We start from the raw sequence: 20,786 nt of genomic DNA on the forward strand, positions 1-20,786 counted from the left end.
TAGTCCAGGATCTGGCACCCTGCAGTGGTCCAGTAAGTGATCTTTTATTTCATTCCTCCCTTTCAATCTCCTGTGTCAGGATATCTGTCGTTTCTCCCCTCTGGGCCTGTTTCTCTGGGTCGTTGGTGCCGGAGCTGCCTCGAGAGCTGACTTGGCAACCCCACGCTCAGAGCAGACTTCCCCAGCTGCACACGGTGGGAGGCGCCTGGGCAAGATTTGGGAGCTCGCCAATGCAGACAGGTATTTCCAGTCCTGCTAGAGAAGCAATGGGTGGAGGTGGAAATGGGGATGGGGGAGGAGATCGGATGAGCCCGGAACCTGGGTGGATCCCCTGGGAGGAGGGCGGGGAGTCATGCTCCCCTCCTGGTGCTCCTGCCCCCAGGCTCAGATTTCAACCCTTGCTGCCGCCTCTGTGGCGCGCCCGTTCAGGGAGCAGAGAGGGTCGCCGAAAGGACAGCAAGAGGCCAGCTCCCGCAGCCCTGGAGCGCTGGCCGGAGCCGGCGGCCCCTGTTGCCGGCGGCGGGAAGCGACCCACCGGCCTTTCCACGCTTGGCTGTGCAGAGGTCCACGAGGGGGCGACCTGAGCCCACGTGCCGCCGAACCCTTCCCTCCTGAAACTACAACTCCCAGGCCGCTCAGGGGTCCCGCCCTCCTCAACGCGCCTCTGGCGGCTCCAATTGGCCGCCGCGGGAGGGGGATTGGCGGTCTCCAGGGCGACGGGAGGCGCTCGGGGCGTCCGAGGCGGGGAGGCGGGTCCGCCCCCTATTGTGTAGCTGCGAGAGTGGAGCAGAGCGGTGCGGAGCAGGTGAGGGAGGGGGCGTACTGGGGGTATAGAAGTGGGGGTGCTGGCGGGGGCATGGAGAGTAGTGCGGAGTTATGGGGGACAGGAGAAAGCGGGGAGTTCTAGAGAGAAGTGGAATTCGTTGGGGGAGCAGAAGTAGGGGAGTTCTGGGGAGTGAAGTGGAATTCTTGGCGGGTGGGTGGGGGTTCCCGGAGAACTGCAAGAGTTCTGGAGGCAATGTGGAGGAGTTCTTGGTGGGTTCTAAGAGAAAGGAGGAGTTCCAGGGGACCGTAGAATGCGAGGGAGAAAGGAATTGTTGGGGGTGGGGTATCAGAATTGTATTGTGAGCTGAGGCAGGAGAATCCCAGGGAGGAGAATTCTCGGCAGGAGAGGATGGGGAGAAGTGGCTGGGGGGCGGGGAGACCAGAAGGGAGTTCCTTGTAGCGCAGGGGGCCTGCTGCAATTGGAGATCTGGTGCCAGAAGCTGGAATTGTGGGGGGACTGTGCATAGTAGCGATAACTGGAAAGGGAATAATGGGAGGATGAGGGAGTGGTGTGTGAGGAGACTAGAAGGGTGAGGAAATAGTGGAGGCAGGGGAAGTTGGAAAGATATTAGGAGACTCGGAGGAATTCTAGGGATACCTAGTTACTCGGGGTCTTGGAAAACAGCCAGGAGAGAACTAGGGGGTTCCTATATACTTGGAAAAAGGTTTTTCAGGGAAGTATGGGAGAGCTGCCTGGAGGCAGTGGGAAACAGGGGGCTTTGTTGCTAGTGAATTGCCAGAAGTTAGACGGTACAGGATCATTATGTAGAGGAAAGGATCAGACTCTGTGGAGGATGTCTTATAGTCTATCCTGAACTTTGTGGCCAAGAGTGGGTTGGAGGCCTCAGAGCAGAGTCCGCTTGGCTGCGCCGGGCCCTGGCATGGACCCTCTGGCTCTCTGAGACTGCCCTAGGATCTGTGGGGCTGTCAGGAGCTCCTACCCTCCATGCCCCAGGGCTCATTTTGTACACTTCAGGGACTCACAGGCTTTTTTTGGACCATGCCTGGGGTTGGGGAAGAGAGAGCCTGACAAACCTCGCCACCCCGAAGATATTGGAGGGGAGTGAGTGGGAGGGATTTGGGTGAGGTCCTTCGGTGGTGGTGCCTGGCAGTGGGAGGGCTGCTTGGCAGTATCATGAGGAGGTTGTGCCAGCTGCCAGCCCCAGGACCTGTCCAGACCTGGAGGATGCTGCCTGGGCCCCCCATACCGGCAGGTGGGGGAGGCAGCTCCTCCTCTCCCAAGTGCCTCACTCATTGCCAAAGCAGTGTAGGGAGACTGAATGGAGAAAGGCCTTGGGTCCCCAGCTTCCAGAGTTTTTCATAGAAGCCGGGGAAATAGGACAAGGGATTGTATGGGGGTGTCCTGGGGACCACTTTCTGAGGGTTAAGGGCCCTGGATTTGCCCTTGACTGGCTCTCTGCCTCTGAACAGAGATCCTCAGGGCCCTTATTTGTCACAGTGAGGTGAAGGTGACAGCACTGGTTCCATCTTGCTGCTATACCTTGTAAGCATCAAGAGTAAGGAAAGCAGCAAGAGAAGGCTGGGCCGTGAAAGTCTTGATCTACCATACTTCCTTCAAAAATCTTTTTCCAAGTATATAAGGAACCCCAGTTCTCTTCTGGCTTAGTTTTTCAAGACTCTCAGAAAGCAGGCGTCCCCAGAATCCTTCCGCATTTCCTAAGACCTTCCCAGCTCTCCCAACCTCCCCTATTTCCTCACCTTTCTGGTCTCTGCATTCAGCACTCACCATTCTCCCAGTACTCCTACTCCTGCTCTTACTCCTCAGGGCTTCAAGATTCCCCCCTTCCCCCTACCCCCCACTTACTTACGCTCCTCCCTCCTTTCTCTTCCCAGTGCCTTTCTCTAATGGTGGGGTTTCTTCTGGGCTCCAGTATTGGCCAACTCTGCATGTTGCCTTGCACTTTGCATTTAGATCTGGTGGTTCTCCGGAGAGCAGCTTCCTCGGGTGTTACATGAGCCAAGCCCTCACTGTACAGATGAGTGAGAGCTGAAACCTGTTCCCTGAGCTGATCAGAAGGACATCCCTTGGCCCCTCCATCTGGGCCCCTGTGGATAGGAGGGGCTGGGCGAGCAGGCCAGCTGGGCTATGGTGTGGTGCCTCGGCCTGGCCGTCCTCAGCCTGGTTATCAGCCAGGGGGCTGACGGTAAGCTCGACTCCTGGGCTCAAGAACACCCTGTTAGCCTTGGGGTGGGTATGGGGGTGTTCCTCAAGGGTTCCTCTTTGAGCATGTGAGGGCAGGGGAGGAATAGGGCTGGTTCTGGAGAAGCTGAACTGGGGGTTTCTCCAGTCACCCAAAGTCCTAAGGTGCCTACAGAGATACTGATGGCACCTCCCCTCCCAGCACTGACCCTGGCCCCCCGTTGTGCCCTCATGCCACCCATCATGCAGGTCGAGGGAAGCCTGAGGTGGTATCGGTGGTGGGCCGGGCTGGGGAGAGTGTGGTGCTGGGCTGTGACCTGCTGCCCCCGGCCGGCCGGCCCCCCCTGCATGTCATCGAGTGGCTGCGCTTTGGATTCCTGCTTCCCATCTTCATCCAGTTTGGCCTCTACTCTCCCAGAATTGACCCTGATTACGTGGGTAAGAGTTCTCCTCAGGTGGGAGGTAGGCAGGTATCAGCAAGAAAGGTGGACTGGGTAGAGTTGGGCAAGGCCTCCTGTGAACTGCTCTGTCCCTGCCCTGATCTCATCTCCAGCCCTGCTGCCTTAACTCTGCTTAACAAGCATGGTTGTGCTCCCAAGCAGTGTTAATTCATTGAAAGATTCATTCATTTATACACACACACACACACACACACTCACACTCACTATTATAGCTGTGCTATTTAGGACTCCACGTGGTCTGTTCCAAAGGAGATCCTGTAGCCCTATTCCAAGTATCCATTCTAATTTTGTAACTGCTTTTTCTAGATCTCATCATGAAACCTCCCAGACTTCATCCTGATCTGTAGTCTCCCCATTTGGCCCTACCTTGGTCCTGGCTCTACTACCTGCTCACTCCTCTGCCCTCTCCCCCTTCCCCATCACCTTAAATGCTAGCTCAGGGATTCAAGTCTTCTAGGGAATGGGCTGATGGGGCAGCAGGATGGGTGCGGCTGTGACCTCTCTGCTTTTCCAGGGGCACTCAGCCTGCTTCTGAGTAGAGAAGCACAGGTGTACGGAGAGGGTGGCTGGGGAGGGCCCAGGTTCCCCAAAGGTCAGTGACTGAATGGGGCTGGCCTGGGTTGCTGCTTTAGGTGGCACCTGTTGGGACTTAAAATCGTGTGTAGCCTCCCTGGGCGCCTTCTGCTGCACCCCAGCTGGCTCCCTAGAATGGCTACAATGGCTCTGCTTCCTCCTAATCCCGGATGGAGCCTTAATCTAAGCGGTTTAGTGCCAGGTCTCAGAGGGCAGCGTGCAGGAGGCCCTGAGGACGGGTCTGGGCTAGGGCTGAGAGAGAGTCTTGTTGCCTCCTCTTCAGAGAGGGGAGACCCAGGAAAGGCCACCTGGGAGGATTTTGATGGGGAGACCCCCACCTTTTCCCTCTTTAGTTTGAATCTTGAGGGAAACCCTGGGATTGGCTGAGCTTTGCCACAGGGCGGGCTGAGCGGAGAGGGGAGGAGGTGCAGGCAGGTGATGCAGAAGGGAAGTTTATTTTCAAACTGGGGGCAGTTATTGGCAAACAGCCTGGTGGGAGTGTATGTGTCTACACAAGCCCTGTGGGAATGGATGAAAGCGGGCCCCAATTAGCACCAGTGGAGAAAAAAACGGCTGTACCCACCAGCCCTCCCTCCCTGCCTCCGCCTGCCCGGTCCTGGGAGGGGTCTTGGGCTGCCGGGCTGAGGCTGGACAGATTCAAAATGTTGCCTGACTGAGGGCAAGCAAGGGGAGGCGGAAGAGAGAGGGGCTTTTCCTGGGACTCCACCAGGGAGACTTGAAGCTCTTCCTTCTCTCCAGCTTGTGTCCTGCCTTGAGGTCCCTCAGGCCTGAAGCCACTGGATGGTTAGCAACTTTGTCTACCTGTGGGTCTTCCTTCTGTCTGTGCTGTTGCTTGAGTTGCAGGGGCTGTGAGCAGTAGCCTCTGGGACTTACTCTCTACTCCTATCCTTTGTTCACACCCCTACCTCAGTCTGGAGCTCTTGGTCGGGCCCTCTGGCCGAGGGAGTTGAGACCTGAGGGAGACCCCCGAGCCCACTAACCCTTTTACTGCCTCACAGTGTGGAAGGGGCCTCTCAGCCTTTGTGTAGGGGACTCGGAACTGCTGTTGCTAAGCAACAGAAGGTAGAGGTTGCTAAGGACAATGCTCTTCTGTCATAAACCCTCTGGGCAGTGAAGGGGAGATGGGCCAGGGACTGTTGTGGGGCTGGTGGTCTAGAATGTGTGTGGAACCCTGACAGAGACTGTTGGAGGATTAGGGACCACACAGAAGGGAAGGCTTCCCATCTTTGAGGACTCTAGAAGCATCTAGCAGAGGGGACTGGATTTATCAACGAGTGCCATGGAGTGAAAGCAATACAAAACAAGCTACGACTAAAGAGTAGGATTCAGTTAGCTGCCGTGTGTAAAGTGTCCCGGCCTGTGCCCATACAGTGCCTATGTGGTGTGAACCCATGACCAGGCCTCCGGAAGGAAGGTTAGGCTTAGTCGACACCAGCTTTCCTAAGGTGGATCTTAGACCAACTCATCAAAATGGCGGGATGGACTTTTGTGCTGTATTTCTTGGGATTTTCAAGATGCCCCACATAGCAGAAGGGACGTGCATTTTTTTCTCTGCCCTGAGTTGTTTGATAAAAATCAGTGACCTCATTCTCCACTTAGAACTCCCCTGCTTGCTCTAGTCACCTCCCCTCACCACCTTTTATTCTTAACCCTCTGCCCAGTCACAGCTTCCCAGAAGTCTTCCTTACTCCTCTTGCTTCATAGTGCAATGTCTGGGTGCAGTTAGCACCATTTTTTGAACTTCTTTGTGGATGCGTGGACATGAACTTGCCCATTTAGGTGACTGTGGGTTCCCTGCCTTCCGAGAGCTCAAGAGAGCAGAGACTGTGTCTCCTGTTTTCTTCACACACCCCAGCATACGGGAAGATCTGAAGTCAACAGGCTTTAGCCCTGCAGGTGGAGGGAGGCCTCCAGGAGGTGGGCCCAGGACTCAAGAGGACTCAGGGCTGCCCTGCCGGAGATCTTCCTGTTCTTCTGTAACACTACAGGTCTAGCAGTCCAACTGTCAGAAAAGCTAGGACACGCAGTATGCTTCTTTGGATATTCTCAGTAACATTTGCACTGTTACCCCTTGGCTACCAGCATCTCCCAAGTGAGAATATACCGATTACACCCAGTGCCCTGAACAGCACTTTGTCCTAACACCCGTGTCCATGGAAAGCATGCTGCGTCTGGAGAAAGAAGCCTGGCTTTGTCACTTACTAGCCATGTGATTTTGGAAAGAAACAACATTTTAATTCCTTAAGCTACAATAGAATTCTTGGGAGGATTAAATATGGTGACAACGCCTAATATTACATGGCCCGTATTCCACACTCAATCTTCCTTCCCTCTTCTTCCTTCTTTGTGGAGCTAGAAGATCACAATAATGAAAAGTGTCATGTGGGACATAGAAGAGGTTGCAGTCTGGGGTCTGCAGGGTTCAGCAGCCAGGCAGATTAGCCTTCTTGAGGAATCCTGACAGTAGGTAGAAGGGTATGATTATGTTAAATATTTACCCGCTAGGCCTAGTCTTATCTCCCGGGTGGGGATTTCAACACCTAGCCCTTTAAGCAGGTCCACCCATCCTAGAGAATCCACACCCTGGAACTCATTCTAAGTACAAAAAGACTCTTGCCTAAGATCACAAAGCCTGCCTCAACTTGATCCTTCTTTTCTCTTCTTTCTGAAATAGATCACTCTAGAGGTAGAATGGAAGCAAATTGCAGGGGCTGAGCACATTCACAGCTTCGGAATTTCTAGTATTAGGAAGAGCTGGGGTGGACGCTATGCAAAGGGACTTGGAGCAACATTTGCATACAACATAAGATTAAGAAAATGCAGCCAGGCACAGTGACTCACAGCTTAATCCCAGCACTTTGGGAGGCTGAGGCAGGAGGATCCCTTAAGGCCAAGAGTTTGAAACTAGCCTGGGCAACATAGCAAGACCCCTGTCTTCAAAAGTTAAACAATTAGCCAGGCATGATGACACTTGCCTGTAAACAAACTACTTGAGAGGCTGAGGCAGAAGGATCACTTGAGCCCAGGAGTTCGAGGCTGCAGTGAGCTACAATCAAACCACTGCCCTCCAGCCTGGGCAACAGAGTGAGACCCTGTCTCTAAAAAAAAAAAAAGAAAGTTCCATTTGTTCACAGTGGAGGTCAAGGTGGGGATGAGCAATGTGATGTAGAGGGGAGGAGGCTGGAGGCAGGGAGACCTGCAAGTAGGCGGTTGGAGAAACCCAGGTGAGACATGCCACACGTGTAAAGGTGAGGACAGCAGAGAAGGGGAAATGTTTAGGAGGTAGGATTTGAAAAACCTAATGAGCAAGTAGATACGGGAGGTAATTGAGGAATCTAGGAGATGCCAGGTTCCTGATAAGGTAACTTGGTGTGTGGTGGTGCTGTTCACTGATGCAGGGAGAGAAAAGGAAGATGATGTGTGATCAGTTTAGGGCTAGGGCCAGGACTTGAGTGCAGCTTTCTGATTTCAAATCTAGACCTCATTTATTTGTTCAACAACTTTTATTTGAGCATCCAGTGATACCAGGCACCATGCTACATGCCTTCCCTACGTTATTTCTCTCCTCCACCCCACCTTAATTTTGTTTCTCTTCTTTTTACAGATGAGGTAAGAGAGGTTAAGTAACTTGCCCAAAAGAGTACACAGTCGAGCTGGACTCATGCCTAGGTCTATCTGGCTCCCAAGTGTGTGCCTGTATCACGAGGCTACACTGCCAGGGACCCATGAAGCCGTTTGGGGTGCACAATTGCATCCAGGGAGGGTGCTGAGGGCTTGGGTAGGCACCCTTGGTCTGAGCCTGGCAGTGTGGTGTGGATGCTGACTAAGAGCGGGGTTGAGGTGTCTGGTTGTGCTGTGGTTGTGTGGCTTTGTGGAACTGTATGTGGTCAGCCCGCTGGGGCCTGAGTGCCCCGGGGCTTGGAAAGGATGGGGCGAGGAGGCTGCTGACTTTGCTGCTTGCTGGGCTGGACTCTGGCCACCCTAAGGCGCTTAGGCTGCTGATAATAGCCCTGAGGGATTAGGGGCTTTGGCAGGCGGGGTCTGGGTTCCCCTGCTAGGGCCTCTAACACTGCTGAGGTTTTCAGGGAAACAATGCTCTATCAGGAGTACTCCCAGGAGCTCACACCTTCCCCTACAAAAAAAGCCCAGATCCTGTAAGAGTCCAGAGGAGACTACGTGCTGGCTCTTCACCTCCTTCCCCAACAGTCCTGGACGCCGAGTGCAGTTCAGGGGGAAGGTTTTGTCCACCTGCTGTCCCCTTGGTTTCTCTTTGTGTAGACAGGGTCCCAGCTGTTGAACGGCAAGAGCGGTCAGAGGGGCTGAATGGAGGGACCTGTCCTGAATGACCCCAACCCCATCTGCATCTCTGTGGACCTCACACTCTCAGAGTAATTGGGAGAGACTGAGCCTGTTCTTACCTCTAAGAATTACCAGTGTGACCAGGGGATTGGGGCTTCCATGGGGTTCCTTCAGCACCCTTGATTCAGGGCTCCTCCCCCAGGACGAGTCCGGCTGCAGAAGGGGGCCTCTCTCCAGATTGAGGGTCTCCGGGTGGAAGACCAGGGCTGGTACGAGTGCCGCGTGTTCTTCCTGGACCAGCACATCCCTGAAGACGATTTTGCTAACGGCTCCTGGGTGCATCTGACAGTCAATTGTATGAGGCTGCGGGGCAGGTGGTGGAGAAGGACAGGGAGGAGGAGGATGGGGACCTCTGGCTGGTGGGAGAAAGGGGAAGAGGGAGTTCTATTTCTATCCCACAAACAACTCTGATGCCCCACCCTTCCTGAGAGTCCTTGTTTGCTCACTTAGTAGTTGCATCTCACCCCTCCCCCATACTCCTGCCCTTTTCAGTTCTTCAAATATAAATCCAATCAGTCTTCTAGGCTCTGTGTCAGGAACTCCCTCTTTCTCTTCCCTCCTGCTTCCCTGGCCAGGGAAGTGGGTGGGAGAGAGGGGGCTCTTGGGCCCTGAGTGAAACACAGCTTACACACACATAGCACTTTGTGTTTTCAAAATACCTTTTCACCCAGGCCCTTATTATTTCTGTCTCACTCCTAAGTAGGAAGGAGGTCATAATCATTCCCACTGCATAGGTGAGGCTGGGTCATGCCACTGATTAGTGGCAGAGCAGAGTCTAGGACCCAGCCCTCCTCACTCCCAGAACAGTGCTCCTCCCGAGGGGACGTGGCTCTCCCCGCCGGCTCTGGACATCCAGCCTGGGTTCAACCCCAGGCCAGTGTGTGGGGGTGGGTTGATAGAATCCTCACTTGGCCCGGGTACAGCAGACAGGGTGGCCCCGGGCTGAGCATTCCTATGAGGCGGGGCTGGTGGGTGGGCAGGGCAGCAGGCTGGAGCCTTGAGTCATCTCCCTGGCCCTCGGGCACTGCTCTTTACGCTGACAGCCCCTCTGGGGCCCCGATGCCTGTCTCCCTTGCAGCGCCCCCTCAATTCCAGGAGACACCTCCTGCTGTGTTGGAAGTGCAGGAACTGGAGCCTGTGACCCTGCGTTGTGTGGCCCGTGGCAGCCCCCTGCCTCGTGTGACGTGGAAGCTTCGAGGAAAGGACCTTGGCCAGGGCCAGGGCCAGGGCCAGGTGCAAGTGAGTCCTGGGGGTGGATAGAATGAGCCATATAGAGTGTGAAGGGAAAGTGGGGGCCTGGCAGTGGGGCCAGAGGACAGAGGAGGCAAAGGCCAGGCTGGAAGATGGGCCAGGAGAGGGGGTTGGCATTGTTTGCCCCGAGCCTGGGGTGCTGCCTCCCTCTGCTGGCCAGCCTCGGAAGTGCAGGATCTGAGGCTGGCAGGGGAAAGGACTCTTCCTCACCCACTCCTTCCCTAGGTGCAGAACGGGACACTGCGGATCCGCCGGGTAGAGCGAGGCAGCTCTGGGGTCTACACCTGCCAAGCCTCCAGCACTGAGGGCAGCGCCACCCACGCCACCCAGCTGCTAGTGCTAGGTGCTCTCTGGCGGGAGGGCTGGGCTCCAGGGTTACCTATGCAAGGGGGCTGTGACCTATGGCTGAATTGGTTCACAGCAAGATAGGAAGATCTGGGCCTGAGGGCAGGGCCCGTGGAAGCTGAGGGGGCTCCCAATGCAGGCTGTCGCTCTGAAACCAGTACCTTAATTTTAAAAGGCTCGGTAAGCAGACAAAGCGATCTTAGTGCCTAGTAGTGTGTTATAGTGGAAAGGACATGGGTGTTTGTGTTAGGCTGTGAACCGGCTAACTCCTTGAGTCCCAGTTTCTTCATCTTTATAAAGAGACTCATGTCTACCTCTCAGGTCTGTTACAAGAATTTACTTAGGTCCAGCTGAGCCCAGTCACAGGCACATGGAATTCCTGGCCAAGATCCTTCCTTTAGAAGGGAAACTGAGAAGTAGAAGGCCTGGACTGTGCCTTCATAGAGCCTATTATCTTTGTGGGGAAGTGGGACTAATTGGGGAAACAGGAAAGTGTTGCTGTCCGTGGTACTGTAAGAAAGGCAGTGCCGGGTAATGGTTAAAGTGTCGTCTGTGGCATAAGGAAGCCTAATGGGAATGTTGCCTCTCCTGCTGTCCTTGGGCAATCACCTCACAATCTCTCTGCCTCTGAGCCTTCATTTCTTCATCCATAAAATGGAGACAATTCCCACCGCCAAGCTTTTGGTCAGGATTAAATGAGGTCGTGCAGGTAAAGTGCTTAGCACTCAGTGTCCTGCATGCAGTCAGTGCTCTGTTGTGTCAGCTCGCATCATGACCTCTTCTTACTGACTACTCATGCGGTACCGGCCCAGAGAGGGGAAGAAGTAGTGGAACTGTAGTAGCAGAGGTGCTTTTGCAGGAGGTATGTGGTGTGGCCAGGCCCTTGGGAGGGACATTCCAGACCGGGGGTGCAGGGAGCAAAGGCATGGAGATGGGGGACAGTCAGCTGCCCACACTGACCTGAAAGAGTTCATGAGGGCTGACATGGAAAGATGGCTGGCCAGGTAGGGAGGGTTTGGATCTCAGGGGTCCACACGGCTGGGTTTGAGCTTAGTGTAGTAGGAGCCAGGTGCTGTTGCACGTTCCTGAGCAGAAGTGTTCTGTGGCTCAAGGGGCTGTTTCTGTATGAATGGCGATTAGAGTGGCAGCCACAGGGGGGCCTGGAGTCAGGGGCTGCTGCAGCATCTTGAGGTGAGGTATTGGGCACCTGGGTTAGGGTCAGAGACAGAGAAGTAATTCAAGAGGTGACAAGCAGGGATACAAATGGTAAATGAGCAGAGTTAAACTGACTCCCCCAAACACACACACCATTCCTAGGCAGTGGAACCGCATGAATGGGGTTGCTCTTGATGGAACAGAGAGAATTTGGAAAGAGGAATGGGTCTCAGGGAGAGGATGAATTCTTGTTACATGCAGGGGGAAGCTTCTGTTTCCGTTCCCCAAAGCCCGGTAACAACGAGCCTTAGGATTCCAGAGGGCAGAGCTGGGAAGGATTGCAGAGGTGACCTCAGGGTTCTGGGAAGACTGTGGGCTGAGGCCACCTTCCTCCCCTTGTGCACCCCACAGGACCCCCAGTCATCGTGGTGCCCCCCAAGAACTGCACAGTCAATGCTTCCCAGGATGTTTCCTTGGCCTGCCACGCTGAGGCATACCCTGCTAATCTCACCTACAGCTGGTTCCAGGACAACACCAATGTCTTCCACATTAGGTGGGGTCACCCTCATTAGGAGGGTGGAGGTGGGGAATTCACAGTCTCTGAAGAGCCACTTGGCTGGGCAAGGCCTGGACCCCTCCTCACACATGCCACATTGCAGCCGCCTGCAATCCCGGGTGCGGATTCTGGTGGACGGGAGCCTGCGGCTGCAGGCCACCCAGCCTGATGATGCCGGCTGCTACACCTGTGTGCCCAGCAATGGCCTCCTGCATCCACCCTCAGCCTCTGCCTACCTCACTGTGCTCTGTAAGCTCCTGACCCCAGCTTCTCCCACAGCCTGCTCCCTTCCCCTGGGCCAGGCCAAGCCCCTCTCCCCCAACTTGCCACTACTTTCCCCCAGACCCAGCCCAGGTGACAGCTATGCCTCCTGAGACGCCCCTGCCCATAGGCATGCCGGGGGTGATCCGCTGCCCGGTTCGTGCCAACCCCCCACTGCTCTTTGTCAGCTGGACCAAGGATGGAAAGGCCCTGCAGCTGGACAAGGTACAGGCTTGGGGCAGTACAGCTTGGTGTTATTCTGCTCAGGACAGCAGGGTGGAGTTAGCTCAGTTTAATTCAATTCTGTGACTGGGGACACACATCTTTTGTGAATTTAATTTGTGTTATGAGACATGTTGCATAGGAGACTACTTAAAACCCCTGAGGAAAAATTTCCATGGTTTAAGGTGGTGGTTTTGTGTCTTCTTTGGGGAAAGAAGAGAGATGATCTCTGGGGAAAATGATGGCAAAGAGTCAAGAAGCAGAACTGAAGGTTCTTTCGTGTGATGATTGGGGAATTGTGTGTCCCGGGGAACACACACTTCTTACCAGGTGCTGTGTGGGATACTGGGTTGGGGGCAGGGGGAAGGAGGCATCCATCCTTCAAGTGGGCACTGCCTGGGCAGAGGACAGCAACACTGTCTGGAAGGCCACGGATGGAGCTCATGCCTTTCTTTTAGGGTGGTTGAGGATAGACCAGCAACAGATTCTGGGACTCTGGTGATGGGCCTCAAAGAGGAGACAGTCATTCCCTTGCAGAAACCAGGGTCAAGAGGCAGGAAGTAGTATAGTGCGTTTATGGAATCATGTGTTATGGAATCATGGATCATCCAATTGGGTGGAAGCTGGAGTGCCTGTAGGGACATGAATGGTGCAGAGAAAGCTGGAAAGACAGGTTGGCATCAAAAGGCAGAACTGTGAATGCCAGGTTACCATTGCCTCATTCCAAGGCAATTGGGATCTTTTGTCTGCAGAGACTATAAATTTTTTGAGGCCTAGTATTGCCATCTTTTCATCGTAGTGTACCTGGGGCTTCTACAACAATAGTACTCAGTATTATCTTTGTTGACTGTTTAAGAAAAAAGTCTGCAGGCAGTTGGAGCTGCTGGAGTTTGTTGAACATTGATGTGATAGCATCAGAGCTGTGATCAGGGATTGAGCTTATCCAGTGGAATGTAGCAGGAGATACTGGACATAGGAAGAGGGGTTCTGAAGCTGCTGAAATGGCCAGGTGAGAGTTGTGGAGTCTGATTTAGAGAGGACGACATGAAGATGAATGGGCTCATGCCCCGACAAAAGGGACGTCTCAGGATGACTGGCTTAGGATTTCGCTAGGGGGAGTGAGGGAACGTGTGGAGGCAGACTTCAGCAAGGAGGACGGTGGGCCCTTTAATAGAGAAATAGGAGCTGGTGTGGGGTGGAAGACGCTGAACTTCGTTGTGGAGTGCTGGGAAGGGAGCCAGGTGAAGTCCCAGCAGGCAGGAAGCCCCATGTAGCCCAACTCCAGGGGTGGCCATTCACAGTGTATTTTCTGTGAGTGGCACCCCCTGGAATTGTGCAGTCACAGCCTCACACTATTGGGAGGGGTCCCTCTGTAGGCAGGAGAGAAAGGAAGCGCTGGAGATCGGAGAGGGGTCAGGCCTAGACATGGAGCTGCTGGAGTCCTCTGCATAGCTGTGGGTTTCTCGTCCTGCCCCTCTCTTGTACTGCCATCCCGGGCTTGTCTCTGCTGAGCTCCTCTCTCTAGCTGTCATCTCCTCTTCCTTCCAGTTCCCTGGCTGGTCCCAGGGCACAGAAGGCTCATTGATCATCGCCCTGGGGAACGAGGATGCCCTGGGAGAATACTCCTGCACCCCCTACAACAGTCTTGGTACCGCCGGGCCCTCCCCTGTGACCCGCGTGCTGCTCAAGGTTAGGCCGGGGGTGGGTGGGGGCCTGTGGTGACAGTGAGTCAGATGGCTGGAGATGGCGCTAAGGCCAGGCTGATGGGGGTGGGGCGGGGCAGACACATGGGGAGGGGTTTCCAAGTCTGTTTCCCATGGTGGCCACGGCAGCAGCTGCCTGATGCCATCCCAGAGGCTTCTGCAGAGGTGGTGCTTGGGAGGTGGGACATCAGTCACACACATCCAAAAGTAAGATATCCTGTCCACCCCAACTCTCACTAACCTTGACCGTGCTGCCTCCCTCTCTGGGGCTCTGGGAGGAAGAATGTTCTGCAGAAGTTTGTACATCACTGAGAGTCCTGCCTAAGCCTGCCAGCCCTTACTATGCCACCATTTCCCTCCAGCCCCTACCCACTGGGGAACAGACACAGAGCCACAGAAGAATTGAGAGATGGAGAGAGAATGAGGTGGAGACAGGCTTGGTGAGTGTTTAGCTAGGGGGAGTGAGAGAGAGTGAGGTGAGACATGGCATGACAGGAACACAGAGAGGGGGAGTAGCCAACCTTAGATGGTGATGTAAGAGAGGGCCCCTCCCAATGCCAGACCTGGCTTGCAGGCTCCCCCGGCTTTTATAGAGCGGCCCAAGGAAGAATATTTCCAAGAAGTAGGGCGGGAGCTGCTCATCCCCTGCTCCGCCCAAGGGGACCCTCCTCCTGTTGTCTCTTGGGCCAAGGTAAGGCTCCTGAGCCCGCTCTGCCTGTACCCGTGCCCACTTCACCCCTGCCTCTTGTGCCCCAGCCATTTTGTGGGAGGGAGGGTATGGGAAGGAGAGGGCTGTCAGAGGCAGGGTGGGGAGGAACTGGAGCTGCCTGGAGAGATGAGGGGCGCCCTTGGTGAGGGGTGGCTGCGTGTGTCCTCAGGGCTCACCAGTGGTTCTGTAGGTGGGCCGGGGGCTGCAAGGCCAGGCCCAGGTGGACAGCAACAGCAGTCTCATCCTGCGACCATTGACCAAGGAGGCCCACGGGCACTGGGAATGCAGTGCCAGCAATGCTGTGGCCCGAGTGGCCGCCTCCACCAACGTCTACGTGCTGGGTTAGTGGCTGGAGAGATGGCCAGGGGCTGGGAGAAATTACATGGGAATCGTTTTTGGAGGCCCAGAAAGGGGATCATGGGTGTGGGACCCCTGGGATGATGATGGGTGAAGGGCACTGGCCTTGGGGCCCCTGCTACTCTTTACACTCCCTCAGGCCCTGACCACCATTCCTCCATTCCCCCCTGCCCAGGCACTAGCCCTCATGTTGTCACCAATGTGTCCGTGGTGCCTTTGCCTAAGGGTGCCAATGTCTCCTGGGAGCCTGGCTTTGATGGTGGCTATCTGCAGAGATTCAGTGTCTGGTACACGCCACTGTGAGTGACCTGCTCCTGCCATTTCTCTGCGCCAATCTTGCCTCCTTTCCTCTCCTCCTTGAACCTATCTGGCCTTCTGCCCTGTCTTCTGTCCCTCTATCCTTCACCAGTCCTGGCTCTGCTTCCCTGTTTCCAGATTCTGAGTTCAGGGCCAAGGTCCTGAGACCTTGGATGGTTGAGCAGAGAGGAGTTGGTTAGATCTCTGGACCCCAGATCTTCTGGTCTACCTAGCTAACGAGGTACCCCCCCGTGTCCTCATGTCTCCCAGGGCCAAGCGTCCTGACCGAATGCACCATGACTGGGTGTCCTTGGCAGTGCCTGTGGGGGCTGCTCACCTCCTAGTGCCAGGGCTGCAGCCCCACACCCAGTACCAGTTCAGCGTGCTGGCTCAGAACAAGCTGGGGAGTGGTCCCTTCAGCGAAATCGTCTTGTCTGCTCCTGAAGGTGAGAGGCTTGTAGTCCCAGAACAGCAGAGACAAGGATGGAGAAGGGCTGCTAGGAAAGTTAGGATATGGGAGGTTCTGGGTGGGAAGGGGCAGAGGTGCTGGCCAGCTTAGGGTCCAGAGGGGTGTGTGGAAGATGATTTGAGCTTGTCTTCAGGGGCTCTGGGAGAAGAGTTGGGCACTGGGGTCGTGGAAGGCCAGGGGAGGGGCGCTGAGAATCCTTGCTCTGACCTGCCTTTCTGTCCCCTGCAGGGCTTCCTACCACGCCAGCTGCACCCAGGCTTCCTCCAACAGAGATATCCCCTCCCCTGTCCCCTCCACGGGGTCTGGTGGCAGTGAGGACACCCCGGGGGGTACTCCTGCATTGGGATTCCCCAGAGCTGGTCCCTAAGAGACTGGATGGCTACGTCTTGGAAGGACGGCAAGGCTCCCAGGGCTGGGAGGTGCTGGACCCAGCTGTGGCAGGCACAGAAACAGAGCTGCTGGTACCAGGCCTCATCAAGGTATGTGCGAGAGGCAACACAGGGAGCAGCCTCCTAGGGCCTCTCCTGCATCCTTCTCCATTCCCCAAACCCTATCTTCTCATCTTGATTTGAGCTCTTCATCTCCGCATCCTACCTCACCCTTCCGTCCCACCTGCACAGTCTTTCCGCGCACCGCTGGGATGGGCGGTGCTGGGCCCTGACCTCCCTCCTGGCACTCCATCCCCATCGCAGGACGTTCTCTATGAGTTCCGCCTCGTGGCCTTCGCAGGCAGCTACGTCAGCGACCCCAGCAACACGGCCAACGTCTCCACTTCTGGTGAGCACCTGGCGTGAGGGAGGAGCCCCAGGGCTTGCGGGTGGGGGCGGGGGGCTCCGAGTCCACTGACCCTCCCTCGTGGCCCCCTGCCTAGGTCTGGAGGTCTACCCTTCGCGCACGCAGCTGCCGGGTCTCCTGCCCCAGCCTGTGTTGGCCGGCGTGGTGGGCGGGGTCTGCTTCCTAGGCGTGGCCGTCCTCGTGAGCATTCTGGCCGCCTGCCTCATGAACCGGCGCAGGGCTGCCCGCCGCCGCCGCCGCAAGCGCCTCCGCCAAGGTAAGCCCCCTCCACCCTCAGCCCTCCTCCTGCGCACTTGGGCCTAGTGCACCGAAAGGCCCCGCCCCTCCTTAAGCCCCTCCTACCTGGGGGAAAATCCTCGCTCCTGTGTGATCCAGGTGCATTCTCTTAGTCCTGCATCGGGTCCTGCCTACGCTTTTCCCACCCGGATGGGGTTGGGCGTTTGGTGTTGGGTGAGAGAGTCTGCGTCTGGAGGGCCTGGTTTTTTGCCTGTGTCACCTATTATTCTCGTGCCCTTCCAGATCCACCTCTTATCTTCTCTCCGACCGGAACATCAGCTGCACCGTAAGTGCCTCCACCTCCTTGGCTTTCTTCTGCTTTTCCATTGTACATGCCAGTATCCTCTGCTTCCTTTTTTGCATCTTTACTAGGGGGATGTTAGGGGTGGGAGAGGAACAAAAGTGGGAGAGGGTAAGAAGGGGTGTGCAGTGGCCCCAGCCTGAGGCCGGTCCAGTATGGCCTGTGCCTTCCCTCCACCCCTTCCACCTTGTTGGTCCTTTCCTCGCTTGTTCTCCCTAGCTCTACTCTGTTCACCAAACCTCTCAAGGCCTGACGCTGGCTCCTGGGAGGGGGACCTGCCCCTACCACAGACCCTGATCTCCTGTCCTTCCCCAGCTCTGCTCTGGGCTCAGGCAGTCCTGACAGCGTGGCGAAGCTGAAGCTCCAGGGTTCCCCAGTTCCCAGCCTGCGCCACAGTCTGCTCTGGGGGGATCCTGCCGGAACTCCCAGCCCCCACCCAGATCCTCCGCCTAGCCGGGGACCCTTACCCCTGGAGCCCATTTGCCGGGGCCCAGATGGGCGCTTTGTGATGGGGCCCACTGTGGCGGCCCCCCAGGAAAGGTCAGGCCCGGAGCAGGCAGAACCTCGGACTCCAGCCCAGTGTCTCGCCCGGTCCTTTGACTGTAGCAGCAGCAGCCCCAGTGGGGCGCCCCAGCCCCTCTGCATTGAAGACATCAGCCCTGTGGCGCCCCCTCCAGCAGCTCCACCCAGTCCCTTGCCAGCTCCTGGACCCCTACTCCAGTACCTGAGCCTGCCCTTCTTCCGAGAGATGAATGTGGATGGGGACTGGCCCCCTCTTGAGGAGCCCAGCCCTGCTGCACCCCCAGATTACATGGATACCCGGCGCTGCCCCACCTCATCTTTCCTTCGTCCTCCAGACACCCCTTCTGTGTCACCCAGGGAATCACTTCCTGGGGCTGTGGTAGGGGCTGGGGCCACTGCAGAACCCCCTTACACAGCCCTGGCTGACTGGACACTGAGGGAGCGGCTGCTGCCAGGCCTTCTCCCTGCTGCCCCTCGAGGCAGCCTCACCAGCCAGAGCAGCGGGCGAGGCAGCGCTTCGTTCCTGCGGCCCCCCTCCACAGCCCCCTCTGCTGGAGGCAGCTACCTCAGCCCTGCTCCAGGAGACACCAGCAGCTGGGCCAGTGGCCCTGAGAGATGGCCCCGAAGGGAGCATGTGGTGACAGTCAGCAAGAGGTGAGAGCAGTCCCTGCCCATCCCTACCTCTGCCTCAGTCCTGCCACAGACCTCACCCTTCTCCCAATACCCTGTGCCTTCTCTGCTCCACTCCCACCCTGGGAATGGGAAACCTTGTCTCCTTTTAGAAACTTTTGCTGAGGTCCAGGTATTTTTCAGGGGAAACCCATGGCCTAATGTGAATTTGTGGTCCTTGAATTCAGACTTTTCTGAACAGCTTCTATTCCTCCACCCACACCATATGTTTGTCTTTTTTTACAGGAGGAACACATCTGTGGATGAGAACTATGAGTGGGACTCAGAATTCCCTGGGGACATGGAATTGCTGGAGACGTTGCACCTGGGCTTGGCCAGCTCCCGGCTCAGACCTGAAGCTGAGCCAGAGCTAGGTGTGTGAGCCCCAGGGAAAGGCAGGCATCTCGGCCATGCTGTCCCACATCCCCCCTGCCACCTTAGGACCCATCTATTCCCAGTCAGACCCTGCCTCCCAGGCTCCTCTGCTCTAGACTGTGCCTTGCCCCCTTGGGCCATCTGTACTGGAAGGGCCTAACGAGCTTCACATCTGACCTTTTCACTCAGTGAACCTCAGGGCTTCTTCTCATTGTCCTGCCCGCCTCTTGCAGGTGTGAAGACTCCAGAGGAGGGCTGCCTCCTGAACACTGCCCATGTTACTGGCCCTGAGGCCCGCTGTGCTGCCCTTCGGGAGGAATTCCTGGCCTTCCGCCGCCGCCGAGATGCTACTAGGGCTCGGCTACCAGCCTATCGACAGCCAGTCCCTCACCCCGAACAGGCCACTCTGCTGTGAACACCCCTAATGTGAGGCTGGGAAAAGGCATATGGACCTGCAAAGGAGGCCCCCAACCAGACTGACCTAGCTTCAACCTAGGACACTGCCCCTGCCTGCCCCTTTGGTGCCCAGACCCTGATAGTGGATAGTGAGCCTGGGTCACCTTGGTATGGAATGTATGTGCTGACCCCCTAGGTGAGTCTGGGGATTGGAACAGGGATCTTAGGTCTGCCCCCCCCCTTGTGTGTGTGTGTGTGTGTGTGTGTGTGTGTGTGTGTGTGTGTGTGAAGTTTTTTACAGGTGAATAAACAAAGTTTGAAAGATGTTTCTGTGTGTTATCCGTCTTTGAGAGAGTGCCAGGAGAATCCCTGGACCCTTAAAGAAGAGGAGAATCTTATTGAATGAATGGAGGTGCATTCAGCGTTCATTCAAGAAGCATTTATTGAGTGCTTACTGAGGCCAGCTACTAAAGGCCAGCCATTGAAGTAGATACTGAGAAAATAAGGTTCTTGAAGACATGTCTTTGCCCTTGAGTTCTTTCTAGTCAGTGAGGCAGACAAGTAAAGAAATAGTTGCCATATGATGTGATAAGTTCTGTGATAAAGCTATGTGCTGGTTATTGTGGTAGCACAAAGGAAGATGTTGCATTCAAGGCCACAAACATTTAGTGAACGCTAATATCGTGTTCCGGGGCAAATGCCACATATTGGAGGGGAGTCCTCAGGACCCTCACAGATGGTGGTAATAATAATAGTAGTATTCACTATGTGCCAGGCACTGCTCTAAGCCCTATAGGTGGACTGTTTAGTTCTCTACAATTCTATGAATTAGGTAGTACTATTAGCTCTGTTTTATAGACCAGGGAACTGAAGCATAGAATGCTTTAGTAATGTGCACAACAGTCACACAGCAGGTAAAGGTGGGGAGCCAGTCAAGGAAGGGAAACTATCCTAGGCAGAGGAATAGCCTTTGTAAAGGCACAGAAGAGTGAGAACGCTTGACAATCAGTGGGACTGGAATATAGGGCTGTGTAGGACTTGGGGAGGGAACAGAGAATAGAAAGGTGGGACGGGACTGGATATTGACATTCTGGAATCTCAGGTTCAAGGGAGGACTCTAACATGTGTGAAGAACTCCACCCAGGGTGACTCTGTTCAACTGAAGCCTGAAAGGGTGGGGGGCTTTCTCTATCCCTGAACTGTGCCGTCCTCCACCCTCAGAGACAAAAGAACCCTGGCCAGCCTCCTCCCGCTGAGGGCTCCCTCTGTGATCCCTCCAGGATTTAGGAAGAGATACCAAGTCATAGAAAAGGAGATGAAAGGCAGGCAGAAGTCAGATCTGAACCCTGGGTCCCAACACCCAACACGCCCCTAGGGCCCTGGGCAAAGAGTGACCTCACTGTTAGTCCCTGCCCAGGCTTGAAGTAAGAGATGAGCAAGATCACGTGGGGGTGCTGTCCCGGCCTGCAAGTCCCAGTCCTGTCACACACTAGTCAGCTGGGGTCGGGGAAAGGCCTTCCTGTGCCTCCATTTACCTTGCCAGCCTCTAAACTAGGAGGCTTCTTCCCACATAAACACGCCCACAGTCTTCAGCTAACTTTCTAGGCAGAAAGTTTCCTACTGCGGCACAAGTCTACGGGCTCCCGGTGGAGGCTGAGGTTCTCACGGGTGGAGACCACTGCAGCTGCCTTCGTAGGTCCAGACTCCCCGAACCTTTAACCCTTGCT

General features: G+C 55.7%; 1 protein-coding gene across 19 annotated transcripts; it reads left to right on the forward strand.

Moving 5' to 3' along the window:
- Positions 1-386: 386 nt before the first annotated feature.
- IGSF9 (immunoglobulin superfamily member 9) lies at positions 387-19,384 on the forward strand. 19 transcript variants are annotated; one of them, XR_012434803.1, is made up of 22 exons: positions 387-805; positions 2,759-2,990; positions 3,236-3,424; positions 8,543-8,695; positions 9,479-9,639; positions 9,877-9,994; positions 11,563-11,704; positions 11,811-11,956; positions 12,051-12,193; positions 13,739-13,879; positions 14,256-14,333; positions 14,468-14,584; positions 14,793-14,943; positions 15,135-15,258; positions 15,527-15,702; positions 15,954-16,204; positions 16,346-16,502; positions 16,597-16,776; positions 17,040-17,082; positions 17,317-18,273; positions 18,535-18,662; positions 18,897-19,384. XR_012434803.1 is itself a non-coding variant. In XM_005541284.5 (22 exons), exons 2-22 carry the CDS (start codon positions 2,933-2,935, stop codon positions 19,076-19,078), a joined length of 3,699 nt encoding a protein of 1,232 aa, XP_005541341.3. In that variant the 5' UTR covers positions 387-805; positions 2,759-2,932; the 3' UTR covers positions 19,079-19,384. The 19 variants fall into 19 exon arrangements, 18 of the variants coding, with proteins under 18 accessions (XP_005541341.3, XP_005541345.3, XP_005541344.3 ...); XM_005541284.5 differs by having other exon boundaries at positions 17,413-18,273; XM_005541288.5 differs by having other exon boundaries at positions 16,418-16,502; positions 17,413-18,273.
- The last annotated feature ends 1,402 nt before the right edge of the window (positions 19,385-20,786 follow it).

The sequence above is a fragment of the Macaca fascicularis genome, chromosome 1, assembly GCF_037993035.2.
Source record: "Macaca fascicularis isolate 582-1 chromosome 1, T2T-MFA8v1.1".
Classification (NCBI taxonomy): Eukaryota; Metazoa; Chordata; class Mammalia; order Primates; family Cercopithecidae; genus Macaca; species Macaca fascicularis.

Bases quoted from the DNA above. Each gene is read 5' to 3' on its own strand.
- IGSF9 (XM_005541284.5), top strand. From the start codon at position 2,933: ATGGTGTGGTGCCTCGGCCTGGCCGTCCTCAGCCTGGTTATCAGCCAG. The intron at 8,696-9,478 runs GTATGAGGCTGC...TCTCCCTTGCAG, and splicing joins GGTGCATCTGACAGTCAATT to CGCCCCCTCAATTCCAGGAG. The intron at 18,663-18,896 runs GTGTGTGAGCCC...CGCCTCTTGCAG, and splicing joins TGAAGCTGAGCCAGAGCTAG to GTGTGAAGACTCCAGAGGAG.